A 21,614-nucleotide genomic window follows, 5' to 3' on the forward strand; every position below is an offset into this window, starting at 1 on the left:
CTGACCCCTACCCTGCTATGCTTCTGCATCCCCACCCCCCAGCTGCTTGTATGCCCCACAATCAACACCGGACTGCTGCGCCCATCGGGCACATCTGCAGTCCATAGTTTGGCTACAGCAGCCAGGGACAGTGGTTGCGCACGCCCGCGCACACATCCACAAGCACATCGGTGTATTCTACTTCAGAAGAAAGCCTTTTGGTCGAAAGCTTAAATGTATAGTAGCCTTTTCATTGTGCCTGTCTGTGACTCGGCATTTCCTCTATAGCATGAGTAGCAATCTAACCTTTTCATAATACTGTCTTTATTCTGCCCTAGACTTTCCATTATTCAGTTTCCATTTGGCTTTTTCACCCCCTCCAAAAGTGCTTTCTTTTGATTGAGCATTTTTTTTATTGCAACAATATGCAAACAATGCAAAGAAAGTATGCATTGAAATACAAGAACACCTCTAACTTTACAATTCCATGGCACACACAGGAGGATTACACTACTAGTACGAGACAGTCAGCTAAAGTTCAGCTGTCGTACCATGTCTGACAAAACTGAATAAAATATCGACAGTTTGAAAGGATTTGTTGCTAGCTTCCTTGCTGTATAAGATCATTGAGCACATTGTTTTCTACTTTAGTGTCTCTGTCAGTTCGCATTATGAAAGGTTACCATGTAATGTGTGCAAGACTGTGACTACTTGAAGATATTTATATTGTTATTTGATTATGTAATGTAGATACCAACATTATTGTCAAGTTTTTATCATGTTGTAACACCTGTCTCCACTTTCAACTTTCAGAAAGTGCCATAGGTTACCAGAAAAACTCTTCATGTTGTCTACTGCGTTCTGGGTTTTGTGTGAATGCATACCTACTGTTAAGTGTTGGAATATGCTCTTTAAGCCTGATATCAAGTGGTAAACCTGTTTAAACAGTGTAGGTGTCACAATCCAAACATTCAGCTTTGTATACACCTGCATTGTTTTTCTTTTGTTGCAGCTATGGTTCTTTAGTTCTTTGTCACAGGAATGACGTATTTACCTCCTAAATGTATTTCCAGTGATGGATGCTAGACTGATACAGTTGAGTTTTAAGGTGTTGACAGTCTGGATGAAATATTTAACAGCAACAGACTCTCTGGGAAGATTTTTCCCTCTTGTTTTTGTATACTATCTCAGAAAGTCGTGCATTTTCTTGATGTTTTGTCTGTGGCTGCAGCATTGTGACATCCTTCATGTAGATCATCTTCAAGAGAATTGTGTCCACATTTGAATTAGGCACCCATTCCGTAAATATTTACATAAAGGCACAAACTACTTATAAAAATTCATCAACAGTTGATGAATTTGCCCTGCCCCATTTATAAACTGTGCAAAGTAAATAATTTTATGATGAACCGGTATTATAGTTTGTTGTTAAGGCTGAAACAGCCACAGTGTGACTACTTCAAGAAGCTTTAAGATGCTTATTTTGCAGACAATGTCTATACTTGACTTACATTATTTAACGTGTACCAATATAACAAAATCACAGTTTTAAATAATGGAAACTCCAGATTGGAATATCAACACTAAAAGGGAAAGGAAAATGATAGATTGATACTCTCCATAAAGATGACACATTGAGTTGCAGATGGGCACAATGAAAAGACTTTTACACGTTTAGCTTTTGTCCAAAGCCTTCTTCAGAACAGAAAATACACACACATTCACTCAAACAAACAAGCACACTTCACAAACACAACTGCCATGTCTGGCTGCTTGGACCAGAACACAACTGTCACATGAAACGAAAACAGAAATCTGGAGAGGGCAGAAGGGATAGCAGGGTACGGGTGGGTGGAGAGAAGAGGACTGTCCGGCAGAGTGTGCAGGGACCAGAAGGTGGCATGACAAGACTGCCACCATGCACAACATCGGGAGGCTGTAGGACACTTAGTTTGGATGGGGAAGGGGAGTGAAAAAGGAGAGGAGCAGGGAAGGGCCAGCACACAGTGAGGGTGAAGGGACATAAATAGGGAGGAAGTGACAGGACAGGGGTAAAAACTTGAGTGGAGGGTGTGGGGACAGTAGGATACTGGAGGCTGAGGCCATGATATCTTAAATCACAGAACATTTGACTATCATTTAAAACTTAACACATTGGGGACTAATCACTTAGGAAGAATTTTGAGCCCAGAAGACCAGACATTAATGTCATTATTTAAAATTTTACTGGCACATTTGTGTGATAAATCTTGAAGTGTAACACATGCAAACAGACCAATGTTACATGTGAAAGCTTAGCTTTTTGTGTAGCTACACTATGTACATTTATTTAAACCATTAACTTTTCCTATCTGTGCATTGATGCTACTTAACAGTGATGTTGCTATTAGCCGACATCATCATGTGTGCTATGCTCCTGCCATTGGCTCGCGACATCACGTGAACGCAGAACAGGGAATCAGCGATCATAAAGCGGTTACGGCATCGATGATTTCAGCCGTAAATAGAAATATTAAAAAAGGTAGGAAGATTTTTCTGTTTAGCAAAAGTGACAAAAAGCAGATCACAGAGTACCTGACGGCTCAACACAAAAGTTTTGTCTCAAGTACAGATAGTGTTGAGGATCAGTGGACAAAGTTCAAAACCATCGTACAATATGCGTTAGATGAGTATGTGCCAAGCAAGAATGTAAGAGATGGAAAAGAGCCTCCGTGGTACAATAACCGAGTTAGAAAACTGCTGCGGAAGCAAAGGGGACTTCACAGCAAACATAAACATAGCCAAAGCCTTGCAGACAAACAAAAATTACGCGAAGCGAAATGTAGTGTGAGGAGGGCTATGCGAGAGGCGTTCAATGAATTCTAAAGTAAAGTTCTATGTACTGACTTGGCAGAAAATCCTAAGAAATTTTGGTCTTACGTCAAAGCGGTAGGCGGATCAAAACAAAATGTCCAGACACTCTGTGACCAAAATGGTACTGAAACAGAGGATGACAGACTAAAGGCCGAAATACTAAATGTGTTTTTCCAAAGCTGTTTCACAGAGGAAGACTGCACTGTAGTTCCTTCTCTAGATTGTCGTACAGATGACAAAATGGTAGATATCGAAATAGACGACAGAGGGATAGAGAAACAATTAAAATTGCTCAAAAGAGGAAAGGCCGCAGGACCTGATGGGATACCAGTTCGGTTTTACACAGAGTACACGAGGGAACTTGGCCCCCCTTCTTGCAGCGGTGTACCATAGGTCTCTAGAAGAGCGTAGCGTTCCAAAGGATTGGAAAGGGCACAGGTCATCCCCGTTTTCAAGAAGGGACATCGAACAGATGTGCAGAACTATAGACCTATATCTCTAGCGTCGATCAGTTGTAGAATTTTGTAACACGTATTATGTTAGAGTATAATGACTTTTCTGGAGACTAGAAATCTACCCTGTAGGAATCAGCATGGGCTTCAAAAAAGACGGTCGTGTGAAACCCAGCTCGCGTTATTCGTCCACGAGACTCAGAGGGCCATAGACATGGGTTCACAGGTAGATGCCGTGTTTCTTGACTTCCGCAAGGTGTTCGATACAGTTCCCCACAGTCATTTAATGAACAAAGTAAGAGCATATGGACTATCAGATCAATTGTGTGATTGGATTGAAGAGTTCCTAGATAACAGAACGCAGCATGTCATTCTCAATGGAGAGAAGTCTTCCGAAGTAAGAGTGATTTCAGGTGTGCCGCAGGGGAGTGTCATAGGACCGTTGCTATTCACAATATACATAAATGACCTTGTGGATGACATCGGAAGTTCATTGAGGCTTTTTGCAGATGATGCTGTGGTGTATCGAGAGGTTGTAACAATGGAAAATTGTACTGAAATGCAGGAGGATCTGCAGCGAATTGACGCATGGTGCAGGGAATGGCAATTGAATCTCAATGTAGACAAGTGTAATGTGCTGCGAATACATAGAAAGATAGATCGCTTATCATTTAGCTACAAAATAGCAGTTCAGCAACTGGAAACAGTTAATTCCATAAATTATCTGGGAGTACGCATTAGGAGTGATTTAAAATGGAATGATCATATAAAGTTGATCGTCGGTAAAGCAGATGCCAGACTGAGATTCATTGGAAGAATCCTAAGAAAATCCAATCCGAAAACAAAGGAAGTAGGTTACAGTACGCTTGTTTGCCCACTGCTTGAATACTGCTCAGCAGTGTGGGATCCGTACGAGATAGAGTTGATAGAAGAGAGAGAGAAGATCCAACGGAGAGCAGCACGCTTCGTTACAAGATCATTTAGTAATCGCGAAAGCGTTACGAAGATGATAGACACACTCCAGTGGAAGACTCTGCAGGAGAGCCTCTCAGTAGCTCGGTACGGGCTTTTGTTAAAGTTTCGAGAACATACCTTCACCGAAGAGTCAAGCAGTATATTGCTCCCTCCTACGTATATCTCGTGAAGAGACCATGAGGATAAAATCAGAGAGATTAGAGCCCACACAGAAGCATACCGACAATCCTTCTTTCCACGAACCATACGAGACTGGAACAGAAGGGAGAACCGATAAAGGTACTCAGGGTACCCTCCGCCACACACCGTCAGGTGGCTTGCGGAGTATGGATGTAGATGTAGATGTAGATGTAGACATGAGCTATGATTGGCTTACAAAAGCGCATTTCAATCTCGATTTCAATGCTTCATAAACTAACGTGCTGTGTTTGATGGAATTCGAATCTATACTTTCATAACAGGAATACGAAAATACGCAGTGTAAATGTTGCTGCATATCAGAGATGTTTCCAAAACTTTGCCAGGGTTTTTTTTCTGAAGAACTGGAGAGTTCTAAACTGGTGTATAAAATTTTTACCTTTCAAAGGATTGGTATTTTTACAGCTCCGAGGGAAAGTAGATGTAGACATGAAAAAGTGCATTTTTCACCATGTAAGAAGTGTATTTTCATATGAGGGGAAAAGTGCTTTTTTAACCTGGAAATCTGGGGAAAATCTGGGAATTCTTTTTTCTTGTCCATGTATACACCCTGTCATTGAACCTGAAGCAGGCTAGAGGTTGGGAAATTTGCAGGACTAGGAAGTTTTCGTGTAAATGGCCCATTAACAGGCTGGCATTGGAGGGTACCATGCAGGTGGCCATGGTGCTGCGGATTAGTTTGTATACCTTCCCTTCAAAGGAGAAGTATCTGTGTGTTTGGATAAAGTTCGTAAAGTGTATGAGGAGTCAGATAGTGGGTTTGGAGTCGGGAAAAGGTAGTGCTCAATAGTGGCAAGACCATTGGCGTGGGGGATATTGGTGTACAGGGAAGTGGTGTCAACAGTGAGTAGGGATCCAGCTGTTCATCAGGGTGAATGGACAGCACAAAACTGTGGCCAAGACCAAAGTAAATCACCCTGCAGCACAACATGCAGCTGAACATAACATGCAGCTGAACATAACATGCTTGATTTCAGTGGTTGCATCTGGATCCTCCACTCCACTACTACCTTTTCTGAACTGCACAAATAGGAGTTAGCCTTACAACATGTTCTCCACTCCCAAAATTATCCTGGCCTCAACCTACAGTAACATACTGTCTGCACACCCTCCACTCAACAGTTTCTGCCCCCTCTGTCCTACCACCTCCCTATTCCCACTTCCTCACCCTTATTGTGTGCCATCATCTGCCAACACACCTGCACATTTTTACCCTTCCCTTATCCGGTCTTTTTGTCTGAAGAGTTAATATTAGTCTTTGAAGAAACTGTCATTTAAAGTTCTTTTTTCCCTCTTCCATCCTATTGCAACTGTATTACACATTTTGTTTTCCAGAAATTTCTAGTGTAGCTGTGTTTGTGTTTATATTAGATTGTTCATTCACAGCTGATTTGGACATCATCATTGTTCCCCATCTTTCTTTTCTGTTATGTGCTACAAGGTACCTCTGTAGTGTATAAACACCAGTGTGCCTCATAAGGTCTGATTTGTTGTTGAAATCAAATTGCATGTTGTAATTAAATGGAAAAGGATAAGCCAATATTGTAGAACTTGAATTGTTCTGAGAAATAATCGTCAGAACTGTAGCATCAGATTGTATTGTAGACATAAATTTTATACTGTGTACATACCAATAATTAAAATTGTGTGTTTGTATAGGTGACCCTGATTACAAGATGAAATGTATTGGATTCTGGAAAGAGAATCTGAAATCATATCTTATAACATATGATGAACTGGATCCGTACAGCAAGTATCGTTGTTGGGTATGTATTGCCTTAAAAAATATCTGTAATTTTGACAGTTGTAAGTGATCTCAGTATGTGTGACAACACTGTGGCTAACATGGAACCATACAAAACAAATAATACTTGGAAAGATTGTCTAGGAAAGAAGTCTGTGACAAACTGCCAGAAGCAGACTGTTAATGGTGTTTTACGAGCACCAGTATAGAATGACATGATAAAACTTGAGTCTAATTGCTAAGGAAATCCATCTTTGAACTGTGGTCTGATTATATTGAATTAAGTGTATGATGTGTAAGGTTACCCAAAGATACTCAAGCTGGAAGATTACTTCATCACTTCTGTTGTCAGTTTCATTTTTAATATACATGAAGTAATGGAATGTGTAAAAATAACAACTTTCCAAATATTGAGACATAAAGTGACCAGTAGGCTCATACACAAGAACTTGAACATAGCTTATGGGCTTCTTCATAGTACATAAAATACATGTATGGACACAACTGTGTCCTTCCAGCCCTTCCTGGGCAAGAGCTAGTGTGTTACTGTTTGTATTCCCAACCACTGCTTAATATGTTCACTATATTGTGAGTGATAGTCTGTATGCAATCAAGTGCTTGTATTCTACAGGTTTCCAGCACAATCTGCACTATCTAATTCACAGTGTCATGTTATCTAATTGTGTAGAGGATTTTAATTTGGAGAAGGAAACAAACAAAGTAACAGTGAAGTTAAAGATCATAAAAGAAACATTTTTAATAAATTGTACAGGTAATGTGCGACTGAGTGTGTTTATAAGAACTACACACCGTGTGTAAGCAGTTGCACCTCTTTTACCTCTTAACATAAGCAGGAGGAGGAGGAGATCAGTGTTTAACGTCCTGTCAGCAATGCGGTCATTAGACATGAAGCACAAGGTCAGATTAGGGAAGGATGGAGAAGGAAATCAGCTGTGTGCTTTCAAAGGAACCACTCCAGCATTTGCCGTGAGCAATTTAGGGAAATCATGTAAACCTAAATCTGGATGGCTGGACGCAGATTTGAACCATCATCCTCCCAGATGCAAGTCCAGTGTGCTAACCACTTCACTACCTCATTCAGTCTTAATGTAAGCATATGTCAGATTTCTTACTAACATTTGTAAAAATTGGAAAGCCTATGAAGCTCCATCTTATTTTCTGACATTATCTCACGTGTACGTAGGGTCGACTTGTTAATCTGGATATGGCAGCGTAAGTGGTAGGTGGTGGCTGGATACCATACCTGTCGCTCCCTCATGCTGTCTCTCTCCTCCCACCTGCCCCTCCCTCTAGAGGACAGAATTTGTGTTCCCCACCTGTTTATGTCTAGTATTACCCCATGTCAAAGTGCGAGTATTTTGGGACAGGCATACCAGCCTGCTATTCAACTTTTCACTTGTGGGAAACCACCTAAAAACCACATCCAGCTTGGTCAGTGCATGGACCTCTTCTTTAATCCACTGTGTGAATTCAGTCCTCGGCCGGTAGGCCTCCCAGAATCCCAGAAGTGGTGTGTTAATGCACACGGTTACCTGTGTGAGTTAATGCCAAAGAGTAATGGTGCACATGAAATCTAACTCAGAGCATTTGTAGACTGGTGAACCAGCAATAAGAGATTATGACTGCAGGCACCTGACATGGCTGTATGTGGCAGATCCTCCTCTCTTGTGTAACCATAAATGTTGTGTTGCAGCTAACTTTGGCAGTGAAGAGCCATCAAAACTATAAACTTGAAAGTGGAAGTATTTATCATTGATATCAAAAGACCAATGTTAACCTGTGAGTCACAGTTAATGGGGAAGAATGTTGGGGGCCCCAAGAAATATTTTATGTACTGTGGCAGCTGAATTTGTACATGTCATGCTGCTATAAAGGTGATGGGTGTGTGGAACCAGTAGAAAGAGGTGTTCACATGCAACACTGATTGGTTACAGGACCACACATCTTATCCACAATGTTAGCTCTGTACAGGAGAACTGCAAAGGATATGTACACTGAAATGCCAAAAATTGGGTCACCATATACAAAACAGCAGAAAATTCAGAGTATTTGGCAGTAAGAGAAGGAAAACTGGTTCAAGATATACAAAGCCAGACAGAGAAAGTATGTCATTGTTATGGGAACTGCAAGATATCTGATACCCACTCTGGAACTGCGTATGCCCCATGTGTAAGGATTGCTTACTTTATTGGCTATAAGAAGGCACTCCAGAGTGAAAATTAAAATTCAATTATACCTACATGTTTCTTGTTAAAATCACTTATCTTCATCTTTTGCAAACTGAAATTATAACTTTGCACATTTTTGAATGCAGATTAATACCAAAAAATTACCTGCTGCTAGTGTATGGACTATTGTGATAAAGGAAAACACTATACAGCATCTTTTTCCTCATGCCATAGTGGTTTGGGGAGTGGGTTGCTGATCTGAAAATGAATAGTTTTATCATTTCAACAAACAAATTCACTAGAATTAAGATAACATTGAAATTTTTAGGTGAATGTTTACCCAAAGTATGCAATCAAGTGTGAGGATAATGAAATAGCTGGCCATACTGCATATCAGCTGTACTGTAATTCATATATTTTCCTTCTTCAGAAAGCTGTGAAAGATGGCCTGTCGTACATCAGACAAAGTACCGTATTTCCTCGAATCTAAGCCGCACTCGAATCTAAGCCGCACGTGAAAAATGAGACTCTAAATAAAGAAAAAAAAATTCCCGAATCTAAGCTGCACCTGAAATTTGAGACTCGAAATTCAAGGGGAGAGAAAAGTTTTAGGCCGCACCTCCAAATCGAAACAAAGTTGGTCCATCGTAATATGACACACAATTTAGGTCGAATGAATGACGATACAGCTACAGTAGTTTGGTTCGAGTCGTAAGATTAGCAGTTAAGCTTTACCAGGTAGCCATTGCTAAGCGTCAGGCGCTCTGTCCGTATTTATACGGGTACCCTTCCTTTTTCACGTGCTTCATCTGGTTTGAATCGATTGCTTATTTTGCTTTGATCTGGTAAGTGCCATTTTCTTTGTTATAGGTGTTTACGTCACTCTAAGCAGAAAATGCATTACTGTACTGTGTCATGCATTGTTTGTTGCATTCTGATTAGTGCGTGTTTACGGCCTGTCGCCGCTCGCGGCATGGCTTGCTTTTGTGCGCGCTACCGCTGCTTACAATTAAAACAAGTAGAGAGGAATCGTCTCATTAGCGAAACAATGGCAAGAGACTGCTACTTGTTGTTACTTACACAGCTGCTTTCTTTGATAATGATCAACAAGAACCAAATAATAGACGGTGTATGATAGAACATGTTCTGAACGAGAGTTAGGCGAAAATGTTTCTCCGTTCGAACATCTTTGCGGCCGCTTCTTTAGTACATCAAATTGTTCACAGAAATTAGTCATCTTAGAATTAAAAATCTAGTCAGTTGCCGTGCTTCATTTCCGACTGTATCACTATTAGGCATAAGTATAATATGAATATAAACATGACACGATACGTATATTCTTCCGCATTTGCTGTTGTCTCACTCGAGTTTCGTAGTTTATTAGGCAAACCGGATTTAAATGAGATAGCAGCAAACACGAAAGAATACATGGCAAAATGTTGATATTCGTATTATTCTCATAGTGAAGCGAATACTGCATGTGATTCAAATTTTATCAGGTTCCTATTAGCAACCATCTCTTCTCACAGGTAGGAAAAAATTCAGAAAGTAGAGTTGGCCATATTGACAAACAGCCCAAACAGTCTTGCCAGTCGGATTTTCATAGTACATTGAAATTCTGCTACATTCGAAGATGAACAATACGGAATTTGTATTTACTTCGTTGGATAATGTATAAAAATGCAGTGGTCGAAACTAGGGGCGGAGAAAAAAAATCTCGTCTTCCACCTTTTTTTAAATTTATTTACTGATGCAGAGGTTTTGGCACCAGTATTTATATTTGTGCCTACAAAGCATGCCTGTGTCGCTACATATATTCGACGGCAGAAGTTAGTTGTGGCGGCACCTACCAACATTTTTCAGAACTTCTTGCTTTTCTAAGCTGCAGCCGGCTTTTTGGATTACAAAAACCGGAAAAAAATGCGGCTTAGATTCGAGTAAATACGGTATATGCAACTACTAAAAGAAATTCTTGGAGAATGATTCCTAAAATTATGAAGCCAACGTCAATACCACCTCCTCCCTTCTCTCTCTCTCTCTCTCTCTCTCCCCCCCCCTCCCCCCCCTCCCCCCCCTCTCTCCCCCCCTCCCCCCCCCCCTCTCTCTCTCTCTCTCTCTCTCTCTCTCTCTCTCTCTCTCTCTCTCTCTCTCTCTCTCTCTGCCCCCCCCCCCCCCCCACACACACACACACACACGTCAAGGCTATAGGAGAGGTCTTAGCAGCCAGACAGCTGCATGACATTAATTAATTTCAGTTGCATATTGGTTTCGCAAGACAGACATTTATGATCTTTGGGGACTGGACAAGTTATATTTCAGGTATGGTCAGATTACAATAACTCTTAAATTATGTTCATGTGGGTGGGTGTAGAGATTCATCAGCACTGAATTTTAAAGGCGAGTGTTGTTTACTTTACAACTGTAACTTCTGGTACTGACGACTAATACGTCATTTTGTAGTTCAAAATCAAGTGTTGTTAAATAACTATTGTATTTCTGTGAGAACTGATGTGTTTAATTTTCTGTGAGTTATGGATCTTCCTTTTTTTGAACATTGGTCCTCAGAATTTTTCTTGGCTGAAAAGTTTGACGATATTGCAGTATTTATCCCGTTCAGTTGAAAGAATTTGGAACTTAATGGAATATAGTCAGGTTGCTACAGAGCTGATAGTATAAAGGTGGTGGCATTTTTATCGTTGTCTTGCAGGTCTATCATAATGACATAATTCCCTTGTGTAGTGAGACTGCACACTTTAGTGCACCAGGATTCACTCAGGCCATCATAACCACGAGCTACAGTAATAAGAAAATAAGGATTAGGGGTATGTTCACCATTTAGGGACAAATAAACATAGGAAAACCAACAGATGCAATGAACTTGCAAAGTTGCGCAAATGTTTAATCTGTTCCACTCTAATATCGTCTAAAACTGTTACTTTAGCGGTTTTAGACTTTTTAATGATTGTCAAATTCTTCCATGGGGATTCCAACTGTCTCAGTATCTATTCATTGTTCCCTTATGTTACTGTTATGTGACTCTCGGTTTTTCAGTTAACCAAGAACTGATGAGCAGTAGTATCAGGAGACAGGACCTATCTCAATTGCATTATTCTGCCTTCACAGTAGCCTCCGAGTTTTTTTTTTAATGTGCCGAATGCCTTCAGATCTACAGGATACTGAAACAGGATTGGTTTGTGAGAATAACTACAGTGCAGAGTTTTTTTTCTTTTTTTTTCCTTTCTTTTAGGATTTCCTTGCTGATTTTTGATCTGGCTGTTTGCAATTTCTTTAAAGAGAAGGAAGTACACAAATAGTGTGTACTAGTCCTCCAGGTGGGAAACAATAGATGGTGGCCACAATACTGCTGAGCTAGTGAGCCAGCACCGTGTTCAGTGGTCTGTTAGGATAGATAGCTCACAATTTAAAAGGAAGATCAGTTGAATTTTGTGTGTTGAATGACCTTCCTTGTTCCAGTCCATAAAATTTGAGGCAAAATTAAAGTTAATTTCTTTCTTTTAACCCACTAGCAAGCACGCTTGTGTATAAAGTGTACCAATCACAAATTAACATTGTCTTGGGCCATTCCATTGTTGTTTTTACAATTGTGAGCCCATACCTATTCCTTCATTATTGCTTCAGCTAACACAGTGATAAGGTGTTTTGTCATACGTCCAAGAGAGCAGCAGTAATATAAAATAAACAGCAAGCTAGGTGAGAAGAAAATTATGATCTATGCAAGAAAATGACCCAGATTCCAGGTTAGCAGCACAATCTCAAAATGAGGCAGTTATCTGTGAGGTAATTAGCAATCAAATAAGCAGTTGGCAAGTATCTGATGCAACTGCACTGTTAAATGCCTCAAGTTGGTCATTACTGTGGGGGTAACACTTGCAAGTGGCAACAGATGTGTACAAAGTACGCCACACACCCGCTTGTGTTATGAAAAGTGGTTGGATACATTCTATGATATAAGATACCATACCTTGCACTACTTTCTTAAAAAGAAAAGCATTACAATTATAGTGCAACTTATACACAGTAAAGCCAACTATTTCATAACTCTCATTCTCAATTGCATTGTTTGGGTAAATATTCTCCCAGGTTTCAACCTTGTCAGTGAATTTGTTCACTGAAGCAATAAAACAAACTATGCATTTTCAGATAATCTCTCCACTCCTCAAACAATTACACCATGAGAAAACAGACACGGGAGAGTGTTGTCTCCCTGATCACAAGAATTCATACAGTAGTGGCTGATGATTTTTCAGCAGTAATCCACATTCCAAAATAGACAAAGTTTCAATTTTAGTTTTCAAAAATGAAGATAAGTGATTTCAGCAAGAAATTTGTGGGTATAATATGGGCTTTCATTTTTATTTCCAATTAAAGAGTTAAGCCAGAATGATAGATAGTGAGTCCCATATAAACACATTCTTAAAAGTTTTATAGGCTCTGTGCCTCACATATGTTGGGATCCAGTTGCTGGAATGTTCAGTCAGATTCATAACTTGTCGTGTAACCACCAGGCATTCTGGAGAACCCTCTTCCAGGCAGTCAAGTAGCAAGCCTTACACATGCGGCATAGGCAGTTACAGAGTTGGCACAGATGTATTGCATTTCCTGTATAATCAACTCACTTCCTCTGTCTGATGTTACACCTTGGACCAGTTTTTCTGCTCCTGCCAGAAGTACCACAGTTTTCCTGAAACTGATGTTAGCCCCGTATATAATTTTGAGATACGATTGGTCAGTAACTTGTACATTGTGGTCCATCAGCTACCATAGTTTCTGCCTTATTAACTCTCAGAAAATAATGTGAAGAGCAAGATTCACCCAGAACATACCCTCTTTGAAAATGAAACATATACAGCCGTCCTTATGTTGTCATTTATTGCGTACAAAGTGCATTTTCTTAGAATAGTGAATGACCGTAGTCCCCCAGACCTCCTGGCACAAGGATGGAGATACAAACAATATCCTCTTTGATTCCATGCCACGATGTTTAGAGGTCCAGATTGTAACATGTGAGGGCTTCACACCATGAAGAATATTCTGTGATGTGTAGTTTGTCGGTCTTAATTATTTGTGTATTGCCATATGCCTTATCTGTGGTATTAATTCATTTCAATAGTACGTATCCTTCTCAGTCTTAAAATTTCAACCAACGGTACTGTATATGAGACATTTACACTGCCTGAAAAGAGAAAAAAGAAAAAGGAAAAAGAACCATAAGGGCAGGAGGTAACGAAATGAAACTTGACAGGGTATGTGGTGTTATTTAAGTGATTACAAAATTAAGTCTAATTTACAAAGAATTTGGTGGTATGAACTCATTTGTCAATATGATGTTGCACCCCCTCTGGCCTGGATGCATGCAATGATTTTGTTGGTAAGGGTATCATAGGGCCATTATGGTCTGTCCTGAGGCAAGCTGCCACATTACTGTTGTAATTGGTCATTGATACCCTTGAGTACTGGCTCTGGGATGGAGTTGGCTTCCAAGTTGGTCCCACACATTCTATCGGGCACAGATCTGGGAATCTTGCTGGCTACAAGAGTACCTCAACAACCCACAGACAGTTTGTGGAGACATGTGCAATGTGTGGACGATCATCATTCTGTTGAACAATGGCACCACGAGATTGTCGCATGAGAAGTAACACATAAGGACATAGGACGTACATGACGTACCAATGCGCTGTCATGAGTTCTCTCTGTCATTACTAGTCATGATGTGAAGTCATACCGGATGGCTCTCTACACCATATTGCCAGGAGTAAAGCACTGTGCCTCTTTAAAACATTGGAAGAATGGGACCTCTCCTCCAGTCTATTGCTGTACTTGTTGAATATGCTCATCCGGATAGTGCAGAACGGTGATTCATCATTGAACACTATGTAATGCAGTTCATCAGCACACTATGCTGCCTGGTCATGGTACCACTCTAACATTGTCCTTATGAATCTTAGGCAATCTGTATAACCTGGGAGGAATGGGTACCTGTGTACAAAGTCTCTTTGCCACATCATCAGAGATTGTGCTGTTCTTTAGAGCTTTAAAGTTTTTGTTGTATTTTGGCTGGACAGTCTTGTTTTGAATGCTATAGGCAGAGTCGTCCAATAGTTGATTCATCTTTCTTGTGTACCATGTGGTTATAATTAAAGTGCAGTTACTCACGGAGGTCCAGCGTGAGCTGTAATTATCGTATGGCAGCAAAACTTGGTAGTTATTCTAATGAGTTAATGTGGAACAAATTTATGCTGGAAAAAAATTAGTTACAATTTTGGACAGCAGGTGCAAATTTGGTGCCGTGAATGCCAGAAAAACATATGGAAATGTTTCCATAATGTACTGGATTACGAATGGGATGTGGGCAGGAAAGGTCAGAAAAGTGAGAAAGGCATAATATTAATTTTATTGCTAACAGTCTTGGATGAGAACAGTGGTATTTACATAGTCGCATTCTTCCAAAGCAGAAGTCACATGCTGTGCAAGGAGACCTCAATAACGTGCAGACATCATGGTACACCTGACAGACCCTCTTGATGTATTCTCTTCAAAGAAGAGTGGGTCGAGAATAAAGGTGCTTGTGAATCCACAGTACACAAAATTCAACAGTACTGGATATTCACTGCACCCTGTAGTGCAAAATGTACCTTGTCACACAATAAAATATAGCCCAGCCACATATCTTCAAGCTCAATCCATGCCAGAAACTAAAGAGCAAATTTAGAATGTTGCTGCAAAGTTTCAAATGGCTCTGAGCACTATGGGACATAACATCTGAGGTCATCAGTCCCCTAGAACTTAGAACTACTTAAACCTAACTAACCTAATGACATCACACACATCCATGCCCAAGGCAGGATTCAAACCTGCGACCGTAGCAGTCGTGCGGTTCCGAACTGAAGCGCCTAGAACCGTTTGGCCACCGCGGCCGGCAATGTTGCTGCAGATCATGAGGGCCAGTTGCTGCACCATCTTTATCTTGTATGGGTACTGGTGTAAGATAGCCAAAAAACTTGCTGTACTGTTGACCATGGGATGGACAATTCTCATGAAACTGCGCGAGTGCTATGTCTACGCGAGGGACATGCTGCATGGCCAGTTACAGTAGCAGGTACTTTTCCAGGTGCCACACCAAGCTCACCCGTGTTTTTTAATTTCGTTATCATCTTCTTTAAATCATTTGACGACATCTGACCTCTCTTCTTTCAATCAACGGTAATCTCTCTGTGCAGCACTGTAATTGCTGCCGTTCACATACAAGTGTTTCACTAACAGCGCACGGTCTCTCTTCTCAATAGCCGTACTGTTCACTCACGTTATGGCTTGTCAAATGACAGTGTGGATGTCACACTGTCAAACAAACAGTGTACAGTGCTAGATTTGCACCTAGTGACCAAAATTGCCACTGATTTTTTGTCTCCCATAAATTGGTTCTACATTAACATATCTACCAAGTTTCACTCCCATACAATAATTACAGCCCGCACTGGACTTCCATGAGTAGCTGCACTTTAATTAAAACTACCCAGAGCATCGATATGCACAGAATGACAGTTGAGTTACATTTAACCACAGGTAAGATCACTATATCAGAATCCTTACATAGAGATCAAAGCACTGACATCCTTCCAGCTGACATATCGTTTTTTGGTACTGGGCCAGTGTCAGGGCATGACACATCTCCTTCCTCATATCCTCAGCAGTGTCCCTGTGTGCATGCACTGAAGCTCTTGCTTCATTGTCGGACAGGTGGCTTAGCTATCCTTCCCATTACCATCCAGGAAATCTTCGCTATTGACCAACGAATTTGGTGCCTTCATGCCTGCACATTTTCTGCTTTGACTTGCATAAATAGGAGGCTTCATTCACTGCTCAGCATTGTGTTTGTCACACCTGAAGATGTCGGTCAGTTGTGCCGATGAAATATTGTGGGGAATTTTATGACAACATCTGATATTTTGCATGAGAACCGTTTCTACAGAATGATTCCAGTTGTTCTGATTGTATGCCATAATTTCTTAAAGGACTAACATACTAATGCCAATCTGCAAATAGGAAAACTAGAACTCTCCGAAGGGGTTCCAGAAGGGTTTCAATAAAATACTGTTTTCCAGAAACCTTGGCCGCATGGGGTAGCCGCGCTGTCTGAGGCGCCCTACGCGGCCCCCCTCACACGTCGGAGGTTCGAGTCCTCCCTCAGGCAAGGGTGTATGTGTTGTCCTTAGTGTAAGTTAGTTTAAGTTCGATTAAGTAGTGTGTAAGCCTAGGGACCGAGGATCTCAGCAGTTTGGACCCATAGGAACTTACCACTTCCAGGAACCTTGTTGGTTGAATAGCGTCATTATAGCTAACAACTGACCACCAAAGTGAAGAAACTGAATGACTAATCCTACACAAAAGAATTTTGTGGCTGTAGTTATCACTATTATGCATACTTACATAACAGAACCTTAAATTGGCAGTACATAGTGTTACAAGGTAAGTGAATGATACATTTGCCAGAAAAGCTAGTTACGGTAACCATTAACGCGTCATCGCTGTTCAGTTATATGTAGGCTGGATTTGTTGAGCTTGAAGTAAGGTAATAATCTCAAATACTTTAAGCATTTTCACTGTCAAAAGTTTTTCTTTTCCACTGTAGATGTAAAAGTTGAGTATGAAAAATGTGACCTTTATCAAGTGATCATGTGAATATCCAATCATAATGACCTATTCCAGATATTAACTTGTTGAATGTATTTTGTCAGGGAAGATTTGTCATGGTGACACTGGAAGTCATATTCAGCTACATGATGATTCTCCACCATTAACTTTGTGTTCCTCCCCCTCCCCCCGATCTACAGGTCTCCATCAGCCCCATCGCACATACTCATTTGAAAGCAGGTAACATTCTGTAGTTATGTGCCTGTTTACCACTATTTCTCAGACAGCCATTCTCAAAATGAAACTACAAAAATGCACAATAGCCATAGAAAACTGGGTGATATATAGTTGATCATAACACTAGCATTCGACACTGGATACATTGTATAAATCATTCACAAAGCCGGCCGGAGTGGCCATGTGGTTCTAGGCGCTGCAGTCTGGACCCGAGCGACCGCTACGGTCGCAGGTTCAAGTCCTGCTTCGGGCATGGATGTGTGTGATGTCCTTAGGTTAGTTCGGTTTAATTAGTTCCAAGTTCTAGGCGACTGATGACCTCAGTTAAGTCCCATAGTGCTCAGAGCCATTTGAACCATTTTATCATTTACAAAGTCTCGGCAAGAGTTCCGTTAGCCATCACTAGTAATTCTGGGAGACTGGAATCACCAATAACATCTTTATTGAAACAGAGACATCTCCAGAAACATATGAGAATATTGCATAGACAGTGGTGGATTGTTAAAAAAAGCCATCGCTATAGGAAGCCAGGCTTCAGCTTTCAACAACCTTCCACCAGTTATACACTGAGCTACCTTGGACTTTAGTTTTGTCAACACGGAGGAATAAACGTGGCATTATCTATCATATTGTTGCTCTCACTAGTTATACAACAAATAGCTTGCAGCTCATGGTTAGCAATAACACGCAGTTGTCTTTGAGTCCAGGAAATTCTGTATTTGCTTCTAGTGCAGATTCAAACCGTGTCATCCTCCCTTTTGTAAACTAGCTGAAAGCTGTTTAACTTGGACAACACTTTACAGATCTTTCTTTCCAGCCTTGAAAATGCCTATGATGTCTCGTGTAACATAGTATCTTTGAACAGCTCCAAAAAATTGAGGTTTCAAATACACTGCCGCCAGTTCCTCTGTGACAGGTATATTGGCACCAGCTTGCATGACAGGTATATTGGCCACCAGCTTGCATGGCAGGTAGAGTGGCCACCAGATTACATTAGTTTTATTCGCGTTTAGTTTTGTTACCAGGCCCAATAGATTATTTAAGGGGCATGAACTGCATCAGTTGGTGAGATCCCTGTGAAGAATATGGAGATGCTGTGTACCCGTATGAGACGGCATTATCAGCACTTGACAGAATTTGAAAGGGGGCCTCACTATGGGTCTCCATTTGGATGGCTAATGGAACTGTGCAATATTCAGATTTATGGGACATTCAGATGTGACAGTGGCCAAATGCAGAAATACAAGGGAATGTGAGAGCAGGCAGTCTCATCATCAAGGTTCCAGTCGACCACATCCGACTACCAAAAAGATCACCATATTGTGCATCAGGCACTTTGTAATCTTGTAACATCTGTGCCAGCCATCCAAAAACAAGTAATGCACTCCCTGCAACATTCTGTGTCATCCCGCATCATTGATAGGAGACTGTCAGCAACTGGACTAGGGAATTACCACTCAGTGCTCAGGCTTCCATTAACACCAAAGCACAAACCTGCGTTTGGAGTGGTGCCGTGACCAGGAAGTGTGGAATGCTGATGGATTATGCTACATTGTGTTCTAAGATTACTCACTGTTCTGCACTACACAGGAGGACCGTAGTAAGTCTGATGGTGACCTGGGCACAGGTCCTATTCTTCCAATGTTTTGGAGAGGCTCAGTGGTGTTACTTCTGGTGTCTTCATGTGGGGAGTCATCAGTTATGACATCGAGTCATGGCTTATAGTGACTGAGGGAACTCTGATGGTACAATACATCACAGACAACCTGTGTCCTCATGGCAGGACCTCTAATACAGCATTGTGGTGCCACCGCTGTCTGTGGCATCTCCAGACAAGGCTTCGCTGATCATCAGAACTGAATTCAAAGCAGGATTCATCACTGAAGGCAGTTCTACTCCACTCCAGTCAATGAGATTCCAGGCTGAAAATGTGTCTGGAGACACCCCGGACAGCGGGGGGATACCAACTTGTCAACCGCCGTACGACTCACCAGCCAGGCGTGAGGGTCTGGGGTGCTATTTCATTTCATAGCAAGACTCCTTTGGTCGTTATCTGCAGCACCCTTATCACACAGAAGTACATTGATGATATTCTGCACCCCATTATGTTGCTCTTCATAGCCTGCCATTCTAGGCTTACATTTCAGCAAGATAGTGCCTTCCACTGCTTGTCTTCATGCTTGCCAAATGCTACGTTGGCCAGTAAGATCACTGGATCTCTCCTGAATTGAGAATGTTTGGAGCATTATGGGCAGGGACCTCCTGCACCTTAGCATTTTGACACTCTGATTTGCCATCTGGACAGAATATGGCATATCCCTCAGGAGGACATCCAACAACTCTCTCACTCAATGTCAAGCCGAATAACTATTTGCTAAGGACCAGTGGTGGATCAACATGTTACTGACTTGCCCAGTTTCTGAAGCTCTTTCTCTTGAAGAAATCATCCAATTTTTGTGAAATTGTAATCATTTATTTTTTATTACATGTGCATCACATCCACCTATTTCCATCCCATTCAGATAATTCTTTTGTGGTGCAATGATTTTTTTCTTCTTATTCTTCTTAGAGTGTATTTTTCGAGTATATTGTGGGATCACTTATGTATTGAAAGGAGGAAGAAAACACTTGGTTTGTGTGTACCAGTGGAGATTGCTGTGTTTGGAACACAGTGTGATGAGTGAAGACCGAGTGAGAGAGTGTGACCAGCGTCAGTAACATAAATAGCCAGGCACAGGTGGCGCTAGAGATGTGCCTGCGCATACATCCTGTGCAATGGATTTGCTGCAGTATGCCTCTCTGGCAGGCGACCCCCATGGCATTCAAGGCTGAAAACAGACTAGTTGTAACTGCGACCAGCCGGTGACTGTGGTATTGATGAATTTAGTTTCCACTGAAGGGGATTATACTCCTTTGGTTTACCACAGTTCTCCCCATATACAGGGGGCAAAGAGCAATGCTTATGGAGTGGCCCCACAACTGGCTGAAAGCCCAGGGTTGCGGTGGACAAGTGTGATGTCCATGGCATCATCAGAAGGGCTCATAGGCTTTACCAGTCCCGGTCAGCACATGCAGGGGTCCTGGGTCATGGCAATGTGGAGTGGTTGCCAGAGGGCATTCCATATCCACGTCCAGAGGGCAAGGGAGGCTGCATCGGAGGTGCTGCTTGGTAAGGTTTGACGGCATTTACAGGAGAGGGTTCAGCAGAGTTTGGTGTTCATTGGGTGGCCTAGAAAAGGAGACTAATAAGTGTTCAGCTGGGGCGATGGGTCAGGTTGTGGAGGAGGAGGAAGCACAGGTTCTAAAACTTGACTGAGAAAAGACAGAGACTGGGAAAGAGAGGAATGGCACACTGCATCACTGAGGTGGCCATCCAGAGATGTGACTGGGAACAGAGGAGGTTGTTCACCCTGCCACAAGCAGAGTTGGTTTTGATGATGGGTCACCATTCTACCACCCACATCCAATGTGAATATCCAGTGGCCTTGTTGATGCTTGATGACCGTCAGGATCCATTTTTCCTGACGCCCAAAACTGCACACCCACTCTTCGGTATCAGGCATGAACTATGGAGAGGGTGGAGCAGGCAGCATGGTCAGAGTTGGCAGTAGCAAGTGTAAGAACATGCAAGGCTGGCAGCCATGGTGAGAGTTCCAACTGGGTATCCAGTCTGTGCGTTAGTGCTGGATGTGGCAGTTTGCTTGTTATAATATCTTATCGTTGCTCATGCTGCCTGCAACGCAAGACATGGTTATGGGAAAGTGTTCCATGGTGTGCTGGGTTGAACGCTGGATTGGGACCCATTGAGAGGATGAGAAGGCATCTGTTCTGAGTAGTATTTTGGAAGTGTATCTCATAGGTATCTCTGCTGAGAAATAAAACCCATCAGTGGAGCTGATGGGTTGTGCAATTGAGCAGCTTAATGACTGGGCCAAAGAGTGATATTAATGGTTTATCGTCAGTGATTAAGTGTAGCTTGGTTCTGTAGAAAGATACATGGAACGTTAATGGAAATTGGATTGCAAGGGCTTCGTTTTTCAGTCTGGGAATAATTCTGAGTGGTGTTGAGTGTCTTTGAAGCATAAGTAATTGGTTGCTCAGAGCCGTCAGCATTACATTATGTTACGGCTTCACCTGAAGCCCTTTCCGATATGTCAGCTGCCACTACAGACTGCTTCACCGACTGTAAAGTCGCAAGGTAAGGCATGGAGATTAAGACCTGTTCGAGTCTCTGGTGTGCCCATTCATAATCCTTTGACCAGGAAAGAGAGATAACATTCTTCCACACAGTGCTTAGGTGGTTAGCAATCATTGGAGAAAATGTGAATGAATTTA

At 41.6% G+C, this 21,614-nt stretch overlaps 1 protein-coding gene across 2 annotated transcripts in view; it reads left to right on the plus strand.

Annotated features, from left to right (window-relative positions):
• LOC124721218 overlaps positions 1-21,614 on the plus strand; it is a 134,590-nt gene that overhangs the window by 82,321 nt on the left and 30,655 nt on the right. For both annotated transcript variants that reach the window (XM_047246070.1, XM_047246069.1), the window contains exon 9: positions 6,117-6,223. In XM_047246070.1, coding sequence (XP_047102026.1) covers positions 6,117-6,223 — 107 coding nt within the window. The remainder of the gene's footprint in view (positions 1-6,116; positions 6,224-21,614) is intronic.

Source organism: Schistocerca piceifrons, chromosome X (genome assembly GCF_021461385.2).
Source record: "Schistocerca piceifrons isolate TAMUIC-IGC-003096 chromosome X, iqSchPice1.1, whole genome shotgun sequence".
NCBI classification, from domain to species: domain Eukaryota; kingdom Metazoa; phylum Arthropoda; class Insecta; order Orthoptera; family Acrididae; genus Schistocerca; species Schistocerca piceifrons.